Here is a 23175-nt window from a genome sequence, read left to right on the forward strand (position 1 = left end):
GACTCAAGGAGGAAGAGAAGGGACAGAAGAACAGGCACGGATTAAGGAGTGTGTGTGCAGGCCAGGGGATTATTGTGCGTGCACATTGTTATTTTTTGGCCACATCGTTTTCCTCTGGTACATTACCTCTGGCCCATGGTGTGCAGCTGGGTGGGGCCCACTTAGTAAACTAAGTGCCCAAGTGCTAAGCTGACTTTGGTGGCAGAGTTACAGAAGGGTGGAAAGAAGGATGGGCACCTCGATTCCAACATCAGAACCCTGATGAGATGGACATGTGGTTCCTGCCAAGGCCACCCCTGGCCCATCAACCTTCCCTTCAGTTCTGTGAACTCAGCCCCTAAGTGCACGCACACACACACGCACAGCGTTAGCTATGTTGGGAGAGGCAGCTGAGAAAAGTTTCATTCTTAAGTAACTTGCAAAGCTGGGGTCTCAAAGAAATTTAGAGTACAGTGGGCCAGGGCCACCACATACAGCTGTGCAGGTTGTGCACTACATGTAGACTACAGTGGGAACGGGCCCCCCCCACTCTGTGCAGTGTACAATCTGCCCAATTGTATATGGCAGTCCTGTAGGCACTCTATAAATATTCTTAGAATTTTGGTATGAAAGAAAGAGGCCTTGGCCGTGTTGGCTAATCTAAGAAAGCAGGTTGGGAAAGAGTATGAGGAGGGAGCAAAGAGGAAGATCAGGAAAGAGAATGAAAGGAATCGCTTGTAGGAGCAGCGGCAGTAATTCCCGTCCTGTGCCTCACCTGGAGCTCTCGCTGCTCCCTGTGCTGATGTTACATTTTGTCCCACGATGGACTCCAGAGCAGAAACCACAACAAAACCCTCAGCATTCCATTCCACCTCTGTTATTACTACAATAGAAGTAATAAGATTCAATGTTAAAAGATTCAATTTATTGACAACTTTTTGTGAAAGTGTCCTGTCTGTTCTTTTTGTCTATAGAGACTTATAATTATAAAAAATTACCTTGTAATTACATGTTTTTCCCAGTGGCCTTTTCTTTTTCTGTTTTACCTTCTTTTCCTCATATCCTTTCCCCTGAGAAAGGGAGAGACAGATAATGTGCAAGATTGAGGAAATTAGAAGAGGATTTGACATAAGGGGAGAGAGCCAGAGGGCAAAAAGAAAAATAGTGGGGGAAAAGTGGAAGAGAGATCATTAGGGAGAGGAGAAGTGGGGAAGAAAGAAAAAAGCCAAAGCAGGAGAGGAAAAAAGGCACAGAAAGAGAGAGAACTTAATTTGGGTCTTAAATTCAAATGATGTTCTAACCACCTCATCAAAAATGTCTTTATTTTTTCCAATGGAGCCCATTGTAAAATTTCACAAACAGCTTCCCTTTTAGGGTCCTTCCACCCTTTCTCTTTTTAGCCTGAGTTTCATAAACACAGAATGAACCTGCTTAGGTTCTGCTGCTTAGGATTCCAAGGAATCCTATTTGCAATATTTAAGAGGGAAGTGGATGAGAAAGCTGGGTGGGGAGGACACGCCCAGTATTTCATAAGCGATGTTCCCCTCTCTTCTGTTCTCCAATCTCTGTCCTTTGTCTCATTTCCTTCCATCGTGGAAAAATACCATAGGATCATACACAAGCCTATTGTTTGGGCTCACTGTAAAGAAATCAGCAAAGTTAAGGAGAATAAAGCCTAGGAAGGTAAGAAATTGAAAGTCAAGAAAGGAGAGAGATGGACCCAGACCCACAGAGACAGGTTTAGCCGTCTCTGCCTCGTAGCCTTTTCCTAAAAACAGGACACCTGAAGTACCACATTACCCAAAACCTCACTCAGAAAGGAGAAAAGGCATAATTCTTTCAAACTGCTGACAAGTTTGAGAGATGAATTAGAGACCATGGTTCCCAACTAGCCTCACCCAGGCATTGGGTGAATGTGACTCTGATGAGGTTCATGGTACCAAGGATTTGTTTTACTGCAGTGGGGAGCAGTTGTTATTCTGGCTTCTGCCTCAAATAGAAATTGGAATGACAGACTCATTTTTAGCCTACATTTAGTCTAAATTCAATGGGACAAAGGATTAAGGTTCTACTAATCTTTGCTTTTCCTGGGGTAAAGAGTGTGAAGTGTAAGAGAGTATGAAAGGAGAGAAGTGATTCAGAGGAGTGTGAAGAGGGGGAAAGAGATGCTAATCAGAGGGAAAATGGAAAAACTATACAATCCTAAGTAAGGAAAAATGGGAAGACAGAGGAGAGAAAAGTAGAAATATTGAGAAAGTACGTGGAAGAAAACAAATGGAAAATAATTAATACTTTGTGAAAACTGCATGCCAAATTTGTACATTGTACCATCCTTGTGATTTAACAAGCTCAGAGTGGAATTTTGCCCCTTGTTTGCTGTATCTTTGCTTAGCTCCTCATCTCAAGCTGCTTGCTAAATTTACAAAGCTGGGCCACCAGGACCACAAACATATCAGCTTATAAAATCACGACAGCAGGAAGGGCCTGGAGACAGCTAATCACGCCCTCCTCATCCCCCACCCATATGCACACACATCTGATAGTTGAGGAAACTGAGGCCCAGAGAGATTAAATGACGCATTCATGAAACAGAGGAAGGACGATTAGAACTCAAACCTAGGGCTTTGATTCTAAGTTCAGTGTTTAATACCTGATTTCTTCATCTTTTCCTTCCAAATTTCCTCCGATTCCATTTCCCAGCTTGTTTCATGGTCTCACTACCTCCTAGTCATGTTGCCTCCCAAGCTCTGTCATCCTCAGTTTTTTTCTCTTGTCCCCACAGGTGGTCGGTCAATAAACCTTGTTGGTCAGGTATTGATGCCCTTGTTCCCATCTGACTGCTTCTTAGGGGGTTCAAGGCTGTGGCACCCTTCCCCTGGACTATTAGAATGACTTCCTACCTCTAGCCTCTTCCAGCTTCTCTTAGAGATTGCAGAGTAGTCCTCCTAAAACATAACACTATGTTGTCATTTCCCTGTCTTTCAGTGGCTCCTCCTTACCTACCAAACAGTACCATCCAAACTCCTTAGTGTGGTCCAAGACCTCTGTAATATGACTGCTGCCTTTCTTTCCGGGTGCGTTTCTCGTTACTCCTAAAGTGAACATGCCCAGCATGCCCACGGGAGCATGTCCCGTCCCTGTAACTTTGCTCACGCTGTTCCCCATATCCAGCATACTCTTCTTTCTCTTTTCCTAACTCAAAGGCTGCCTTCTTCTTAGAATCTTCCATGATTTTCTCTCTTGAGCTAAAACTAGGTTCTCCACTTTTCTCTTAAAGCACCAAAACCTTCTGCTTTATGTTATTTGTGCACTTGTCGTGAGGCCAGGTAGTGTTCTGTCTTGTATAACAGATAGGAATCGAATGCTGATCGAGTTGAACAAAATTGAGTTTGTACCAGGAGACAGATGAAAGAATCAGTCACATATAGGATGAAGATAAAAGTGTCAATGTCCTACATTAATTTTAAATTTCCATGGCTTAAATAACCAGTGCTTCAGAATGTATGTAGACTGTACTAATTATATGCTAATTTATTAATTATATATTAGTGATAAGGCTGCTGCTAGACATAGCCTTTCCTTTAGGAAATAAGGGGAAAATATTTAACAGTTGGACATCCCTGGAATTTCTGAAAATTTACTTTGATTTCTTTTTGAAATAAAATTTGGGGTAGAAATTGATAGATGAAAATTCTATCTACTGCAAGGGAGATTTTGCATTTTCCTTATAAACTACAATAGCATTTCCCTATATGTTCTCAGGTTCAATACTATACATTGGAATATAGGTAAAACCACATTACAGAGAAGTTCGTCTGGTACTTTTGGACATTAAAGCCCAGTGGGAAGGCTCAAAGACAAATCCCATTTGTAGAAACACCTCTCCTCTAATCATTTGCTTTTTTTTGTAGGACTCTTGCAAATGTGACTAAAAATGCCTTCAAGGGTTCTTGGTTTTTAAAGTGGATGTATTTTTTTTCTCTCTCCATTTAAGTCCAGTGAAATATCCTCTCTGTCCCTTCCATGATGTCCTTTTACATGCATGACTGGAGCTGAGGTTAGACTAACTTAGAGGCGGACGGGAGTCAGCAAGGGGAGGGATCTCCACTGGCACCTCTACGACGGCCTCCGTGTCAAAAGCGTGTTACAAGTTAAAGATCCTGAGACGTGGAAATATGTGAAGAAAAAACTGCTGAGAACAGTGTTCAATGGCATTACGTGACAGCAAAGCAGAGGCCAACGATGTAAGCAGAAAGAAAAGAGAGGCTAGGTGATTTTAGATTTACCAAGAAATTTAGTTGTGGACCACCCTCCTTCCAAATCTGCAAGGATTGTTGTCCGGGTTCTGCAGAGCTAGCCTGGTAGTGGCTCATGCCCAATGAGTCAGATTCGGGGAGCTAGGAAACCGAACTCGACCAGCGCAGAAAAAAGTGAAGTGGTGTCTAATTCTTGAAAGATAGATAGCATGAGGATAGGCTCTGAGGTTTCTCCAGTGTAGGGCTCAGAATGGAGCAAAGGCAGGAAAGGGAAGGCATGAAGACATCTAGCTGGACTCCTTAGCTCTTAACTACTCTGTTCCAGGACCCAGATGTGACTACTGGAGCTAAGGATCACAAAGAAATGTAGGGCATTTGTTCCGTACCTGAAGAGTCTGAATGAGTTCTCATGCTCCTGTAAAAATAAACAGCACATTTCAAGAATTTGCCAGGGTAACCACAAATATTTAGAGAAGAATTACTAAGTATGAGATAACCAGCCATTCTCTAAATGTTTTGTGGGTAGTAATGAAACATGTTTATCAAGCCTAGGGTTTTATTGATTATAATACATATTAGAGTAAAATTACCTAAATTTCTGTTAATATGCAAGCTATCCAACCTGTAAAAGCCATAAAAGTGAATTGTATGTAATAACACATAATCTATTTGTATTGTATCTATCATCTGTCACTCAATGAGGCCGCAGGCATGCTATTCTGCTGCCTCTCCAGCCCGGGAAAACTCTTCTGGGGTTGGGACTGAGAGAAGCTAACTGCTGCTGCTCAGAGGCTTCACGTAAACAAAGGCAATTGTTTTGGGAAATAGGGTCTTATAGAGAGAGACCTGGGGTGAATTCTGGAATGGATGGGTGCCTGAGCTTAAGAGTTGCCCACCTCTGCTAGCTTCTTCACCACAATCTCTATGGCCCTATGGCCCTGATGGGGCGACAATGCATGGGAGTCTTGCAGGTGAATAACATGCCCCAGTATTTGCCCAAGTTATTACATTTCTTATGGTTTAGTGGATAAACCGGGAGGCTGGCTGTCAGTTTTTCAGACTATTTCACTTTCAGAAATGTCTTTGGATAAAGAAGTTTGTTTTCTGCATTCCTGATTTTTAAAATTAATAACAAAAATTAAAATACTGTTTTTCTTAACTTCATTGGCATGCTAAAACATAAACTTAAGTCACTTAATTTTCACCAAATCTTTGTTTCTTGGCCACATTTTTGAGAAAAATTTTGGAAATATTGCTTTTTGAGGTAAAGAAAGCGTTTGGAAAGAATAATTACCCTGAGATAATATCTTCCCAGATAAATGTACAAAGACATAATTATGATCTGTTTTAAAGAGTCTGGCAAATACATCCAGTCTCAGTTCTACAATGGATCTTTCTAATGTAAAGGTTAAATTAGTGATTTCCTGAGACATTTGCAGATAAATGCTCATATAGCTTCACCACATAGGTCTCGTGATTTAAATGAAGATTGAGTTTAATGATAAAAGCTTTCAAGAGACTGAGAAATACCAAGTAAACGTAGTTTAAAAAATAGGTGTAAATTAAAATAAAGCCTGCCATTATGCTCTTTAAAACAAAGGGAAGAGTCACAGTAGCTCTATTGTCAAGGTATGAGAGGACTATAAATGCTTTATAAAGTAAATCATTTCTAAAGGAGCTAAAGTGACATTCTAGACGTCTCCATGGTCTTTCACTTCTCTAGATCTAAATTGCTCAATTTACATTTTAAAGACTAATGAATCTGAGAACAAAATATTCAACAAGGTCATTGTTTCATTTTTTTTCATTGTTCCAAAGTACAGTGAGTTAAAAGTGTCATTGAAATCCATGGTCTTGAAGAGAAAAATATATATAACATCACTCTCACAATATCTTGACTTAATCCTACAAATGTTCCAAGAATAAAGCATCAGTGAATTCCATTCTGTTCTTAGATATGACATCTTTCATTCATAATGAACATTCTCAAATTAGGGTCTAGCTAGTAATTATGTTCCTCATGCAAAGAGGCAATAAAAAAGAATCTATGCTGGATTGAATTGGGCTTCAGAGGATTACTTAGAACCAAAATTTGTTTTTTGCTTTTTTTTTTGTTTGTCTATTTCTTTCTTTCTCCTCAGTAGAGTCAGCGGATAAATGACACAAGCTTTGAGACTGGAGGGCAGGGCCTTGAAGAATTTGGGATTTGCTAAACTTCAAGATTCTTTTTATCTTTAAAGTTCTATGATTTTTGCTATTTATATAGGGACTCATTTTCTCATCATTTGGAATAGTGATCATAATAGTGAGACTAACAAAACATTGCACCTGCAGAGCACTTTTCCATCCTAAAAATTTAAGTTATCTTTAAAATTTTTCATTTTTTAAAAAGCCATTAAGAGCTAATATGATGATCAGAGGACTTTTAGGGAGTGAGACTATTCTGTATTTAATGGTGGATAAACATCACTATGTGTGTCAAAACCCACAGAATTGTCCAACACAAAGAGTGAACCTTAAACTAGGGACAATGGTTAATAATGTATCAATATTAATTAATTGTAACAAATGTACCACACTAACGCAAGGTGTTAATAATAGGGGACACTAGGGGTGGGGGGAAAGCGAGAAGGAAGCAGTGGGGTGGGTGTATGGAGTTCCATGTACCATCTGCTCAATAATTCTGTAAATCTAAAACTATACTTTTAAAAAAATAAAGTCTATTAATTATTTTTTTAATTTTTTTTTGTGAGGAGGACCAGCCCTGTGCTAACATCCAATGCTAATCCTCCTCTTTTTTTGCTGAGGAAGACTGGCCCTGGGCTAACATCTGTGCCCATCTTCCTCTACCTTATGTGGGACGCCGCCACAGCATGGCTTGACAAGTGATGCAACGGTGCACACCCGGGATCTGGTACTGGCGAACCCCGGGCCGCCGCGGCAGAGCACGTGCACCTAACCGCTTGTGCCACGGGGCTGGCCGCAATTATTTTGCTTTTTTAAAGGCACTAAAAGCTAATCTAATGCTTCAGGGTATCTATTATGTGCAAAAGGGCAAGGAAAGAAGAAGTCGAAAAGATTTCAACAGTTAAACTTGTGAGAGTTTGAATTGTGGTATGTTCCTGAAGCCTTAGACAAGGGCAGGACATAGAATTTGAGACACGTGGATGAAATAAAGCAGAAGAAAGACATCAGAGTGATCAGACCTGATCAATTATTATTTAGGACCGACTGCTAAATTGGATGGATTTATTTTTATCGTGTCTGTTTTTTAGAAATCTGACACTGTTCTATCAAAGCCATGCTCATGCGAGGTACATTTTCTACTGGTACATTTTCCACCGAGTGACACCTGCTTCTGTTCCTCTACGTCTCGTCTTCCTCTCTCCCATCTCTCACTACCCCTGACTGACGGTTGCTGTTTCTCTCTCTCCTCCTTACTCTCCTTCTCTCCTGGTTTTTTTCTTTACCTTTGTCCTTCTTGCTCCTCTAACACATCAGATTTACCAGTAGCCTTTCTAGTCATTGTTTAGTTCCTCTGAAAGAACTCAGTGGTTACTATCAAGAAATAATAGATGAATGTTCTGGGGGAAATTTCTCTATTTCAGCTACTTCTCTACCCTCAATTTGAAGCAGGAAATTTCTTAAACATTGAACCAAATTTTTATATATTTTTTCTTTTTTGAATCCAAATTTCAGAGTTCCTGTCATATAAGAAAAAATCCTGAAGAAGTCTCCCTTGATTTGAGCCAATAGTTTTTCCAGTGGCTATAAAGGAGAATCTTTTTGGCTATAGGGCCTCAGAACAAGCCCTCATGAGAGAGGAATCCTTGCTAAACCCTACTTTGTACCTAGGATTGGCTTCTCCTAAGACAGTGGTTCTCAAACTTGAGCGTGCATTAGAACCGCTTGGAGGTCTACTGCAACATAGAATGCAGAGTTTATGATTCAGTAGGATGGGATGGGCCCGAGAATTTACGTCTCTAACCCGTTCCCAGGTGATGCTGCTGACCAGCCACACCTGAGAACCACTGGTATCGAAACTAAGACAGCAAACTACGCTTCGCTTCAGCAGACAACCAAAAGTATCGTTAATAGTAATCAAGATCCACCAAGACCTTGAGTGTGCTGGCCATTGGCTCTGGAGGCTTTAGAACTTCAAGAAACGCAGCAGCCCAGGGGCTAAAGCAAACAGTACTCTGATTTCAAGGTTTGTGGAGATCCTAAGGATCGTCCATATTCCTTTACTTCCCTTATTCCCTACTTATCAAGGAAAGAAGGTTAAAAAGAATGTCAGTTTTGAGTACTTAATATTCGGATTATTAAGATATTTTTGAGTAAGTTTTTTTTTTTTTTTTGGAGAAAAGAGCCAAATTTCTTTCATCTACATTATTGGAAATGAATTATTAATGACAATAACAATCATTTACTAAGCACACACTAGGTCCCAAGCCCTTTACGTATTTTATTGCTCTACTTCTCAGGACCCTACAGCGTACCGGGTGTGTTGACATTTTCTCCACCACACTTCTTTAAGGAATCCCCCAGAGCACACTCATATTTGACTTCACCATGCCTTCTGTTGTTTACTTTAGCAGTAGATTAAAAGATAAGAAACATGCACTGGTCTTGACCCCTTGCAGGAGAATGTCTAAAGTCTCCAGGACAAATGGATTAACGTTTGTTTTTGAGAAGTTCCCAGGGTTAAAGACTCCACAACCTTCAGAAACTAGTTCTATTGTTTATTAAAATCTAATCAATGATCTGCATGTATTTTATTGTTTTTTTTAATTCATTGGTGGTTGTATTACTTTACTATATAATAAAATTTTTCTTCATGTTTAGCTAAAATACGTTTTACTTCAAATCTGCTTTTTAAATTTAGCCTTCTGCAGACTTCCTCATACACTGAAGATGGTAATTGTCGCCTATTAGCATTTTCGTCTTCAGTTTAAATATCCTCAATTTCTCTACTGCATTAAGAGTATTTAATAAGTTCTACTTTCTCTCCAGTTCCTCTCTAGGTTCAGTTTACTGAGTAGTCTAGGGAAAAGATAACTTCAGAGGTCCTGTGTGGTATAGAATCACCTTTCTACTGTATTCAACATGAGTCAAATCTATATTAGATTTGTGTTCAGTCTGATCTAGAATCCGAACATTTCCTTCCTCCCTCGCTCCTGCTCTCTCCCTATTTTTATCCGTCTCTTCTTTTTTTGGAGCAATTACCATGTGCCTGACATTGTGAACTTTTGAATAGCAGCTTATTTAATCCCTACAACAACTCTGCATGGTAGGTATCATTCCCGTTTTACAGATGAGGAAACTGAGACCTAAAGAAATTCAGTAACTTGCCCAAGATCACACAGCTAGTAAGAATAGAGGAGCCAGGATTTGAACCCAGGGTTGTCTGACTACAAAGCTCCTTCTCTAGCTGCTATGTCTTCCAATTAATGCATCCAGTTAATACATCCAATTAATGCATCCAATTAATATATTTAGCATCAGTTTGATTTTTAAATTATATATGTAATCAATTGTACAATAAAAGTTTAATAGAAACATCTATCAATAGCTGTAACAAATATCAATTCCTTTAATCACCAACTACTCCTGAACTCTACAGTTTCTTCCCATCCTGTTGTAGAAATATAATACCACCATGTGCACATTTTTTGAAATTTTCCTTTTCCAGCTTATAATTCCTTATTAGCTCTTTTCATTAAAATTCTCCGATTGCTTTTCCTAGTGGGGATCTGCTGTTTCACTATTTCCTGGTTAGCCATTCTCCTATCAGGGGTTGTTTGCATTACTTACACGTTTTAACTACAAAACGCTATGTTCGAGTAAGTTATTTTCCCTTTTGAATTATTTCTTTGACATGTATTCCTATAAGTCAAGGGGTGTAACCATCTGTAGTGTGAATTGCCAAATCACTCTGCAGAAAGCTCCCCCCCTTACAGTGACACCATCGGTGTTAGTAACATCTAACGAAAAGCCCACTGGTAATGGCTTAGCTTGTGTTTCTTTAATTATTAGTGAGATTGATCCGTTTTTAAGTATTTATTTGCTTTCTGGAGTAAATTTTCTATTCATAATCTTGAGTTATTTTTATTTTTTTTTTAATTTTATTTATTTATTTATTTTCCCCCCAAAGCCCCAGTAGATAGTTGTATGTCATAGTTGCACATCCTTCTAGTTGCTGTATGCGGGACGTGGCCTCAGCATGGCCGGAGAAGCGGTGCGTCGGTGTGCGCCACGGATCCGAACCTGGGCCGCCAGCAGTGGAGCGTGCGTACTTAACTGCTAAGCCTCGGGGCCGGCCCCTTGAATTATTTTTTAACTGGATCCTTTACAAATTCCCATCAGCTACCCATATATATGGGATGTAAAATCTTTATAGATTATTTATCTATTTATTATTATTTTCCCATTGTGTTGTTATGTATTTATGTATATATGTATTTATTTAATCACTTAAAATCATTTATTTGGCAGATATTTATAATTGCTATGCAATCAATCAGCTTGGAACTCTATTCCCCCAGAGCTCCACACTTGCTTCAAATCTCTGCTCAAATGCCCCTTCCTTGGAGAAGCCGTCCCTGACCAGTTATATAAACTACCCCTTCTCCCTCCTCAAATCACTGTCTATTCTGTTACTTTATTTTTGTTTTCATCACAGCACATTCCAGCTGGCATACCAGATTTTATTTGCTCATTATCTGTGTCCTCCACTAGAATGAAACACTCCATGAGATAGGGACTTAGTTATTTTCAGGGCTGTGTCCCCAGTGCCTAGCACATAGAAGGTGCTCAGTATTTATTACTGAATGAAGGATCTTTCCTCTGCAACTGAGGCAATGCTACCATTCCATTTTCTTCTAGTTTATTTTAGTTAGCTTTAAAATATTTTACTCTTTCCCCACTTGAAAATGTTTTGTAGTACAGTGTAAATCTTTGACCAACGTTTTCCAGAATTTTGCTTTTTCATGCTTCTTTTGAACCCATATCAGTTTGAATCTATTTTTCTCTCTTTATTTCTATATTCTAAATTTTGCATTGGTGTTTGTGATGACCGTTTAATTATAATATGGCTTAAGATTTTATAGGACCAAGTCCCCTCAAGACATTTTCCATCCCCAATAGTTTCCTTGGGATTCTTACCCCTGTCTTTTCCACATAATTTTCTGATTTCTATGAGATATCATATTGAGATAATGGGTATTGTATTGCATCTATAAATCAATTTAGGAAGGCTTGTCATCTTTGCTGTCTTAAATCTACCAGCCCAGAAAGAGAGCTTATGTTGCTTATTCACATTGTCTTTTATTTCTGCCATGAGTTTTGTAATTCCATGTATGTAGATCTCTTATCACTCTCACTAAATATTTGATTTTTATTGTTGCCTTTGGATGTTCTCTTTTTTCAACACATTTTTGGTTTGTTAATAAAAATCATGAAACATTTTTCGTGAATTTATATCATCTGTAACCTTCCTAAACTTGTTCATAAACTAATATTTTTGATGATTTTCAAATTTTCTAAATATGAACTTCTGTTTGCAAAGAGTGATTTTTAAAATCTCTTATATTTATTTTTTGTATTTCTTTGTCCTATCGCAATTGCTAGCACCTCTTAAATTATATTACGTAGAAATGTTAATGGGAACATCCTTAATTTGTTCCACGTTTTAAGTAGAACACTTCTAAAATTTCTTCATGAAAAATAATGTTGTCTCTGGTTTGGAGTAAATATTCTTTACTGTGTTGAGGAAAAATTTTTCTATATTTTGCGGTTCTTTATCAAGAATATCAAAATCTATCAAATGTATTTAAAGTATCATGATTTTTCTGCTCTTCTATATTTAAATAATGACTTATATTGACAGTTTCCTTAATTTTATATTAAGCTTGCTATATTTTGCCTGCTAAGATTCTATGAAGTCAGCATTTATTGTCACAAGTAGGATTAATCTAGAATTTTCTTTCTTGTGTTGTTTTTGGCAGGCTTTACAATCCAGACAAATTATTTGCTTCATAAAATTAGGAAAACAAAACATTTTTCTATAACTAAAAGAAAACATTACACTAAATAGAGATAATTCTTAGAGTATCTGAAAACTGTCCAATAAAAGTCACAACTATGTCCTTTTCTTTTATGGAGCTCTTGGATAAATTTTCCTGTTTTTAAGTTCTGATGGTGCCAGTTTTGCCTCTTTGCATATTTGCTAATGTCATTTATTTAATTTAGAGTTTCCAAGTTATTAAAGCAAAGTTGTATATCATCTTTCTCAATAACATTTTACTGTTCTTCTTACTAGTTGATATAGCACTTTTTAAGTTTCCAATTTTATCCTTTCAAAAAAATAGTTGTCCAAGATTTGCCTGTTTTGTCATTCTTTTTGAAGAATCAGCCAAACTTCTTTTAACATTTCAAATTATTTAAAATTTTTCTAGTTTATTTCTTTTTTTTGTTGTTTATTTTTCCTGTTTTCCCCTTTTCCTTTTTTATATTTAAAAACAATTTAAACATAATTCGTTACATTCCTCATTTTCATTCTTGCTAACATAAGCATTTAGATCTCTAAATTTTTCTCTGATTTCTTTTTAGAAGTTACTCCAGAATGATCAGATTAACTTTTATCTTTTAACACTACAATGCTCTCTCACATTCAGCTTGCAAACGAGCTATTGAAATTATGGAAACAGTTTTTTCAGATTATTAAGTTATTAGTTGGAAATGTAGAGACGTATAAGGGATATCTAGAGAAGAAAATATAGAGAGGTATAAGGATAAAAGGAAAAGTACCCATAATAATCATTGTAGAGATCAATGCCCCTAACTCCAAAATGTGGACACTGAGTCTATTCTGTTTGCTTCAGCACACACAGCTGACACCAGGCAGATTGCCCAGAGTGCCAAATGAATGGTGTGAAAATAAAAATTCACCAAGGTTGTACCCAATGTGGATAAGAGTTGACTGTCATCGTTCAATTACATTGTTTCTATGTCTGAGAATCTTCAGTAAATGCCCGAGTCGCAGGGACCGTGAAGCGTACCCTTGTTTACGTTTCCGCGCGCCTCAGCATCCCTGGCATCTCCCGGCCTCACATACCTGGATTCTTCAGCCTTGAGAGCCATGGTTTTAAAATCAGTCATCCTTATTTCAGAGGTTTTATCACTCGTCTCTTTAGATGTGTTTCTCTCACTTTCTTCTGGAGTCAAGATAGTGTGAAAACATCTTTCACCTTCGAAATTCAGTGTTATGTTTGAGATAGTGACATAGTTTGAGGATTCTTTTAACTCATTCTTATTTTTTCTATCTTGTAGACACTCAGGCTTCAGAATGTTTTCCAGTTTTTCCTTTGAAAATAATAAGCAGCAGCTAATCAGCTAACAGAACAGCATCAAACAGAAAGAGATTGTTTATGGAGCAGTATCTAACACGGTAATCATTTCGCTTGTATTTACTGAGTGCCCTTGAGCGCGCAGGCGCAATGAGGGCATGAGGCTTCCCGTTGCATGGCCATTGGGAAGAGGCCAAGCGGGCATTGAGCTGCCAGTGAGGGGACCTGATACAGCACGTTCAAAAGCTCACGTGATCGTGTACACCATTGTCACCTCACACAAGAAAATTGGTACTTTATAGCATTCCTCTCCCTGAAGGTTTTCTAGAAATGCCTTGCCAACCTTCTCCCCGGTCTGAGGTTGATCTTGATTTAAGAGCATCTAATAGGTGACAGGAGTTGGAGGTTCATAGTAATACAAAGAGTTTGTTTTTCAAAAGACTTAGAATCTGTATCTAAAACGTAATACCCTAAAATCTCTCCTGTTCTCCTAATTCCCTGGTTTCTGTTAATGCACCGCTTCTCCTAGTTGCCCACTGCCCTCCTCAGAATCTCTCTCAGGCCTTGGAGCAATCGGTTGGCTAGTCCTAAAGACCCTGTCTCCCTAACATCCCTCACACCTGCACCTTCCTCCTCCCATTGCCACTACCTAGTGCGTCACCTCTATTTTGTTTCCTTGAAAATAATGCAATAATCTTCTTCCTTAAAGAGAAAACATTTTTTCTGACAATAAAAGTAATACATAATTATTATAGAATATTTAGAAAATCCTGTAAGATATAAAGTGAAAGGGAGAAAATTATTGCTTCTTTGATGCCAATGGCCAGAAATAACTACCCCTATGGCACACTTCATTCTGGTCTTTTTGTCCATTTATTTATTTTGTACGTGTTTGCTTTGTGATCATATTGCAGTTATGTATCCTACATTTTTCACTTAACAATTTATCATAAGCATTTTCCTCATGTCATTAAAAATTGTGTAAAACTACCTGAATTTTTTTCTAGTTAAAATTTATTTTTATTGTAGGAAATAGAAAATTCAGAAAAGTGCAAAAAAACCACCATGAATTGCCTGTTATCCCACAATCCAGAAATAAACTGCTGTTAAGAATATGACTTTTTCCCCTTCTGTTGTCTATGTGCATATAAATATATTTTTATATAATAGGTATCATATTCTTCATTTTTTGTTCAACTTTATGTCATGAACATTTCTCCAGGTAAAGAAAAATTCTTCAACAATTTTCATAGCTACGGAGCAGTCATTCATTTAACAAACATTTTCTGAGTGGCTATGACCTTGCCAGTTACTGTGATTGCTCCTGAACAAGATAACTATAGCACCTGCCCTTCATGGATTTAAATTTGTTTATCCATCCCCCATGGTGGGTGTTTAGCTTACTTCCATATTTTCATAAACATGGTATAGATGTGGTATGATTAACATCTTTGTAGCTAAATCTTCATTCCTATGTTTGATTAATTCCTTAAGAAAAATTCCTAGAAGTGAAATCACTGAGTCAAAGGGTACAAACCTTTTGTTTATACCCATCTTGATGCATAATGATTTCAGGAAGGTTTGTCCCAATTCTCATCCATACTGTGAATCTATATGAATTTCAAGTTGACCACACCTTTACTAATATTGACTGCTTTTATTCTTTTAATTAACAGTTAAATTTTTTTTCTAAGTTTGCATTTCTTGCATTATTAGTAAGGTTAAATTTTTCCACTATATTCATTAGTGGTTTCTTCTTCTGTGAATTGTCTATCTTTACCCTTTGCCATTTGTCTATTGTGGGCCCATGGAGGTTTTTCAGGTAGTCTTCAAACTGATCTCTTTACCTACAGCCCATCCTATCATCAGATTCGTCTTTTAAAAACACGGCTCCTTCATCCTCTCAGAGGGAAGCCTTTGGCAGCTAAGGTTTGCCCAGAGAGTGAAGTCTACAATTCTTAATTTGGCATTCAAGGTTTGCAAGCAAATTTCCTATCCTGTATCCGAATATTCTCTACGTATATTATGCTCCAGCCAAACTGAACTAACCATTCTTGGATATGGCTCTGTGTTTTTCCACTTTCTGACCTTTTCTAAAGCCGCTCACTTCTTTTGGCATTTTATTTCCCTGTTTCCATCCTTACTTTTACTATTGAAATTTCTCCCCATCCTTCAATATACTGCATACTTTTATATACATTTAAACCTTAAAATAGCCCTTACGTGATGTTAATATCCTCATTTTAGAGATGAGGAAACTGAGGGTTGTACAAGTTCAGTGACTTGGCCAAACTACTATGCAGCAGGGCAAGATTTCCCCCTGGGTCTTCTGACTCTGATCCCAAAGTTCTTCCCATCCCACCACAGCTTTCTGATACTGGGTTAAGGTCCATGGTAAGGATGGTCACTGCCTATTTTAGGAGACTTCTTACAACTCCTTTACACCAGGGTTCAGGGATCAGATCTCATTAAAATTAGATTACTCAGAGTAAATCCCACAGCATTTTGATAATCGACATCAGGTAGCTAACCAAGAAGGGTGATCTTGGTTATCACTCTTATTCTTGATTATTAGAGAATGAGAGTCTTCCACGTCACATACCTTCTCCTCTTGCTTGGCCTTTAGTATGTCATCATCCTCAACCACCACTGTGACCTTCGAGCAGTTTGTGACATCACAGAGGTCTCTGACTTCTGTGACAATTCTTACATCTGGGGCCTCTGTGACCTCATTTTCTGGAACATCTGTGATGTCGGTGACATCGGTGTTGTCTGTGAATTCTGAGAAATCAATGCTTTCTATGGCATGCACAGTGTCTATACACGTGTACATGTGGGGGCTCTGTACCGCTGTGAAGGCGGCAATGTCCATGATGTCCAGGGAGCCTGTGATCTCTGTGCCATTGGTGATTTCCGAGAGGCTCGAGAATTCCGATACTCTAGAAGCTTTGGCTTTCTCCCAATTCAAGAGGGAGATGAGTTCCACCCATTGACAGAATAAGGTGTCCTGTTTGTATGCAGGGGCGCAGAGCTGTAGGTAGTAGGCTCGTCCACTCACCAGCTTTAATTTGAGGCGCATGTTCTCAGCATCGTGCACAGAAAGAGTCACAAACTGCAGAGGGAGAAACCTGTGAACAGACACAAGTGTCCCCTAGAGGCCCAACTGGAGAGCTGTCAGAGGCTTCTCCTTCACGCTGCACAGCAGTCTGCAGAGTGAGACTCAGGACAACAGGCTTGTCTCCCAGACACGCTGGGCAGGGGCGGGCAGGGGTTGGGGCAGTACCGTCCTGTGACTACCACGTTCCCGGGTCTGGTCCTTAGCTTTTGAGGCCCAAAACTGATTTTTAGTACATGTAATCAGGCTCCTGAGGGCCAACTCACCTAAATCACACTCCTAAGATTCTGAGGAACTAAAAAATCAGAGTAACTATTTACCACGAAAAGTTGTCCCATTTAGTTAATCCTGCAAAGCTGAGAGTTAGAGAAGTCGAGTGATTTGCTCTAGGTCATACAGCAAGTGAGTGGCTTGAGGCAAGACCAGAGCTAATTCTGATGGAAGTTGGGACGTTGGGGAAGAGGGAACATTCCAGAGAGGCAGTTTATTATGAGTCTTCACTTCCTGTTACTCAGGTTTAATTTTTTGAAAATTAACTGCCTGTTTGACTGCCAAGTTGTCATAAACTATTTTCCCCGACTTTAAGGACACGACTCTGTCATTTGCAGCAAGGAGTCCAAATGAGATGCTCCCTTGGAGCCATTGTCATTGCTGTTTCTACTTTTGGCTCCTCGGGGTAAAGCACATTTTCTGAGAGATCCTTGACCTCTTCCCTGTGTAACTCACCTGGTGAGCACCAGTTTCTCTGGAGAAGGAGATGTCAGGAGACTTTGAAACAAGGGTTCTGTGTCTCTCTGGGCAGCGGGTGTCGGATGTGCCAGCAGCATCACGTTGGGGGTCTTGTGGGTGTGGCTGGACGAGCAGATGCCGACAGTCACCCAGTTGGCGTGATTATGAAGGTAAATGGACTCACCTCTCCTGTTGACCTAGGGCAGAGAACAGGAGGAGGAATTTGCTTTTCTTTTCTTTTTTTTTTTGTGAGGAAGATCAGCCCTGAGCTAACATCCATGCCAATCCTCCTCTTTTTTGCTGAGGAAGACTGGCCCTGGGCTAACATCCGTGCGCCTCTTCCTCCACTTTATATGGGACGCCGCCACAGCATGGCCTGACAAGCGGTGTGTCAGTGCGCGCCCGGAATCCAAACCCCGGGCCGCTAGCAGCAGAGCACATGCACTTAACTGCTGTGCCATGGGGCCGGCCCCAGGAGTTTTCTGATAAAGTGCATGGCCCTGAGAACTTTGCTTGCCTGAGTGGTGTAGGAAATAAAGGAGAAATGAACCATGATGCATTTATTCAGTCACTTGTTCATACGAATTCTTGGAGATATCACAGTGAACAGGCAGAGACAGCCCCTGACCTGTGGGGGTCTCCCAGGGAAGGTGAACATCAAACAAGCATGTCACTAATGATTATTGTAAGAAATTACCAAGTACAAGTTCAGGGTGCTGTGCTGTGAGGCACATAACAGGGGACTTGACCTAGAGAGGGCTGCAGGCAGTGGTGTGCTGGTAAATGTGTAACAATTATCTCTTGGAAGATACACAGACATAAGTGTGTCATAAATTTTACTGATATGAAAGATGAGTAGCACATAATTTACAAATAATGATATACAATACTCCATTTTAAATTCCAGATAGCCAGTTGATTCTCACAGAAGTCTTTTTTTATTTTTGTGAGGAAGATCAGCCCTGAGCTAACATCCATGCTAATCCTCCTCTTTTTGCTGAGGAAGACGGGCTCTGAGCTAACATCTATTGCCAATCCTCCTCGTTTTTTTCTTCCCCAAAGCCCCAGTAGATAGTTTATGTTGTAGTTGCACATCCTTCTAGTTGCTGTATGTGGGACGCCGCCTCAGCACGGCCGGAGAAGCTGTGCGTCGGTGTGCGCCCGGGATCCGAACCCGGGCCACCAGTAGTGGAGTGCACGCACTTAACTGCTAAGCCACAGGCCGGCCCCTCACAGAAGTCTTTGTTGACCTTTGCCACAGTCTTGTATCCATAACATTAAGAGCACAGATAATAGTAAAATGTAGTAAAATAATAGGAATGATGAGTTTGGAGTATTTGTTGCCTTTGTTTTGAATATAATTTATTTGTAAGTTTATACTATTTGATTTTTAATAATGGCTGCGTTTAACTACTGACTTGCAAACTTCCTGAACATTTGCAGATCGGCTGGCTCCAGCACACCCTGGACATGGGTCAGAGAAGTCTTCCCTGAGGAAGAGACCTCTAGCTGAGACCTGAGCAGTGTGGGAGATAAACTGGCTGGGTGGACAAGAGATCTTTCCAGGCAGAGGAACAGCATATGCAAAACCCCCAAAGTCCAAGAAACTTGGCTAGTAAAATCTCTGCCAGTTGGAAGATGAGGAGACTGGAAAGTGGGCAACACTCGGTTTCTCAGCTGTAGGTTAATTGGTTCAAAAAAATAAATCACTTAAAAACAAAAATACTCCCAAAGCAATCCTGAGGAAAAAGAACAAAGCTGGAGGTATCACACTCTCTGATTTTGAAATATACTACAAAGCTATAGTAACCAAACCAGCATGGTACTGGCACAAAAACAGACACACAGATCAATAGAACAGAATTGAAATCCCAGAAATGAAACCACACATCTAATTAGACAGCTAATCTTCGACAAAGGAGCCAAGAACATGCAATGGAGAAAGGAAAGTCTCTTCAGTAAATGGTGTTGGGAAAACTGGACAGCCACACGCAAAAGAATGAAAATACACCATTATCTTACACCATACACAAAAATTATCTCAAAATGGATTAAAGACTTGAGTGTAAAACCATAAAAGTCCTAGAAGAAAACGTAGGCAGTACACTCTTTGAAGTTGGCCTTAGCAGTATCTTTTCGAATACTGTGTCTACTCAGGCAAGGGAAACAAAAGAAAAAATAAACTTATGGGACTACATCAGGCTAAAAAGCTTCTGTACGGCAAAGGAAACCATCAACAAAATGAAAAGACAACCCACCAACTGAGAGAAAATATTTGCAAATCATATATCTGACAAGGGGTTAATTTCCAAAATATATAAAGAACTCATACAACTCAACAACAGAAAAATGAACAACCCAATCAAAAAATGTGCAGAGGACATGAACAGACATTTTTCCAAAGAAGGTATACAGATGGCCAACAGGTGCATGAAAAGATGTTCAACATCACTAATCATTAGGGAAATGCAAATCAAAACTACAATGAGATATCACCTTACACCCATCAGAATGGCTAATACTAAAAAGATGAGAAACAAAAAGTATTGGAGAGGATGTGAAGAAAAGGGAACCCTCATATACTGCTGGTGGGCATGCAAACTGATGCAGCCACTATGGAAAACAGTATGCAGATTTCTCAAAAAATTAAAAATAGAACTACCATATAATCCAGCTATTCCACTTCTGGGTATTTATCCAAAAACATGGAAACACTAATTCAAAAAGATATATGCACCCCTATGTTCATTGCAGCATTAGTCACAATAGCCAAGACTTGGAAGCAACCTAAGTGCCCATCAACAGATGAATGGATAAAGGAGATGTGATATATATACAATGGAATACTATTTAACCATAAAAAAAGATGAAATCTTGCCATTTGCAACAACATAGATGGACCTTGAGATTATTATGCTGAGCAAAGTAAGTCAGACAGAGAAAGACAAATACCGTATGATTTCACTCATATGTGGAAGATAAACAAACAAACAAACACAAAGATATGGAGCATAGATTGGTGGTTACCAGAGGGGAGGAGCGTGGAGGGAGGGCAAAAGGGGTAAAGGGGCACATGTATATGGTGATGGGTGGAAACTAGACTTTTGGTGGGGAACATGATGCAGTCTGTACAGAAACTGAAATACAATAATTTACAAATTTAAATTACATTAATTTAATAATTATTAAAATACAAAATACAACCTGAAATTTATATAATGTTATAAACCAATGTGACCTCAATAAAAAATAAATTTAAAAAACCACACAAATATACTCGGAAAGAGGTTGTAGCCAGTAGTGTTGATTCCCTACCGAAAGCCACACCATTCTTCTTCCTGATTGGCAGGATTCTGTATCCACCCCTCAGGGATGGTGCCCCAGCTCAGGGGTTAAATACTGATTAACCTAAACCTAAGTGATTGCTTTCAGCAGTGGCATGTGACCCAAGCCTGCCAATGAGATACTAGCGGGGCCTCTTCGTGGCTCTGGCCAAGGATTCTCAGCCTTCACAAAGAGTTGCAAGGATGAGATGCATCTCTCCTGTTGCTGGCAGCTGTGACTGTCCTGTTTGCCTGCGATGTCCTGCGAGGAGACAACTTGAGGGTGACAGAGCGAAAAGAGAGAACGTGGGTCGTTGATGACTCCCTGCAAGTGAGCCGATGCCCTGTGGCTCTTTCACTCTATTTGAGATAATTGCTGTTCTTTTTCATTTAAACTTGTTGAGTCTGGAACCTTGGTAACTTGCTGGCAGAGACATACTAACCATGAGAGGTTCTGCATTTTGAAGTGAATAACTTATCCAGTTATGACATGGGGCCATGTCTGGTCTATAGAATGGTAACTACCTCCCCCAGTATTCATTAGAGCATGCAAGAGCTTATTTGAAAAGGGTGCAGGAAGAGTGTGAAAAATAAAATAAGACTATTAGGAGGAAATAAGCATATGGAAGGCAAAGTACATCAAAGTATGACTGATCCCATGTGTTCTGGGGCATCCCTTAAACATGAGTGTTCTTCAAGGTTTTGCCTCCCACATATGGTGTTCTGGAAGTGAGGAGGTCTCCCTCGTACCCAGGTCTCAGGGCAGAGTGCATGTTTGTGGGAGAGGAAGAAGTGCGTGTTGTCTACCCTGTCGCCCCTCTGTGGAATCAGCCGAGGAGCTGCTTGAATGGGTGTGTTCCCTATTAAGACTTGGTTGTGACATTTCCATGAACTTTAGGGGTAAAGCTCATACCATTGAACTCCTTTCCCCATTTCTTTGTCTGAATTTTTTTTTTTCTAGCTGAGGAAGATTGGCCCTGGGCTAACATCCGTGCCCATCTTCCTCTACTTTATATGGGACGCCGCCACAGCATGGCTTGACAAGCAGTGCGTCGGTCCACGCCCGGGATCCAAAGCTGGGAATCCTGGGTCACCAAAGTGGAGCCTGTGCACCTAACCCCTACGCCAAATATAGGTACATTTTTATGAGAAGGAAACTTCTCTTCCTGACACAATTTGACAATTATGTTTTACCTTCAGGAGTAAGAGCCAAAATTCATTTTAATCCCTCGTTGTGTCATAGATGTCATTCTTTAAAATGTCTTCAAAGGCTAAGAGAGGAGTTATCTGAATGCTTTCCTGTGGCAAGATATTCTAAAAATGGCTATAATCTCTTCATATAATTTTGGAAACATTATGATAGAATGACAATTACGTTAGAGTTAGGACAGAATTTATAGGTAAGAGTTTGTTGAGAAAATTTGAAATGAATTTTCCTTTAACATTATCATTATTTTAGGTTGTTTAAAGTTCCAAACTATTCCCTTTAGTTGTATCACACCTTCCCTAGCCACACTTAAAACAATTCTCCTCCCAACCTTTTCGGTTGTCTTGGGGAAAATTAATTACTGAAGTTATTGGAACATAATTCAGGGCTCAAATATTATTTACCTGGATAAAATTGCTCTCTAATATGGGAGGAGATACGAAAGGGGCATACTCTCCTCCATCCAATGTGTTCTGAAGACCTTCTGGATCGTGGGAGTGTGGGACACAGACAACATCTTGCTTATTGAGCCTCATGGGAGACTTCCTGTTGCTTTTCTTCATTGTGCTTACACACAGACATCAGAAATTGAGGAAATGGAAATACAAGGAACAGATATGGAGAAAATTTAATATAATGATTAAGTTGCCTCATTAATTCAACAAATTTTATCAATACCTATGGTATGTCAGGCCGTGGAGATAGATCTGAACAGGACTGATAAGATCTCTGCCCTCATGAAGGTTACACTCTATGGGAAACAGAGAAGAAGCAAGTAAAAAAAATGTTGGATGATAACAGCTACAAAGCCTGCAGAAGAGATCCATGTAATAAAAAGTGCCTGGGGTGTGGGGCTGGCAACACTAATTAATTAGGGTGGTTAGGAAAGGCCTCTCTAGGAGGCCTCGTAACACAGGCCTCAGGTCCCCCAAACCATTATTTTCTGTCTTTCCAATTAATGGTACCACTATTCTTTCCATTATGCAGGGTTCTCAACTCTTTAGCGTGTCAAAACTATACTAAACTGAGAACATTTCTTCCCGACTCTTCACCCATGACCAAGGCTTAGCTCTTGGTTGGGAGGTAAATAGTGGATATCTGTCTAATCAATGACAGCTGTTCATCTCCTGCTGTCTCGCTCTGGCTCTCTCTCCGGAAACTGCTTCGACAGACAACAATGGTTCTATGTCATTGGTTTCACCGAAATCATAGAATTCTG

At 39.5% G+C, this 23175-nt stretch overlaps 1 protein-coding gene across 1 annotated transcript; it reads right to left on the minus strand.

Annotated features, from left to right (window-relative positions):
- Positions 1 to 782: 782 nt before the first annotated feature.
- On the minus strand, positions 783 to 22519 carry GARIN2 (golgi associated RAB2 interactor family member 2). Its single transcript, XM_087447763.1, has 5 exons — positions 22361 to 22519; positions 17424 to 17623; positions 16185 to 16710; positions 13351 to 13598; positions 783 to 862 (listed from the first exon to the last, which is right to left on the minus strand). The coding sequence occupies exons 1-5, from the start codon at positions 22517 to 22519 to the stop codon at positions 835 to 837; spliced, it is 1161 nt and encodes a 386-aa protein (XP_087303889.1). The 3' UTR covers positions 783 to 834.
- Between the last annotated feature and the right edge of the window lie 656 nt (positions 22520 to 23175).

This window comes from Ceratotherium simum, chromosome 24 (assembly GCF_057802395.1).
Source record: "Ceratotherium simum simum isolate JZ-2026a chromosome 24, ASM5780239v1, whole genome shotgun sequence".
NCBI classification, from domain to species: domain Eukaryota; kingdom Metazoa; phylum Chordata; class Mammalia; order Perissodactyla; family Rhinocerotidae; genus Ceratotherium; species Ceratotherium simum.

Excerpts from the sequence above, each read along its gene's own strand:
- GARIN2 (XM_087447763.1), bottom strand. The coding sequence starts at position 22,519 with ATGAAGAAAAGCAACAGGAAGTCTCCCATGAGGCTCAATAAGCAAGAT. Across the intron at positions 16,711-17,423 it reads GAGAAACTGGTGCTCACCAG|GTTTCTCCCTCTGCAGTTTG; the intron begins GTGAGTTACACA and ends GTCTGTTCACAG. Across the intron at positions 13,599-16,184 it reads AGGCCAAGCAAGAGGAGAAG|GAAAAACTGGAAAACATTCT; the intron begins GTATGTGACGTG and ends TTATTTTCAAAG.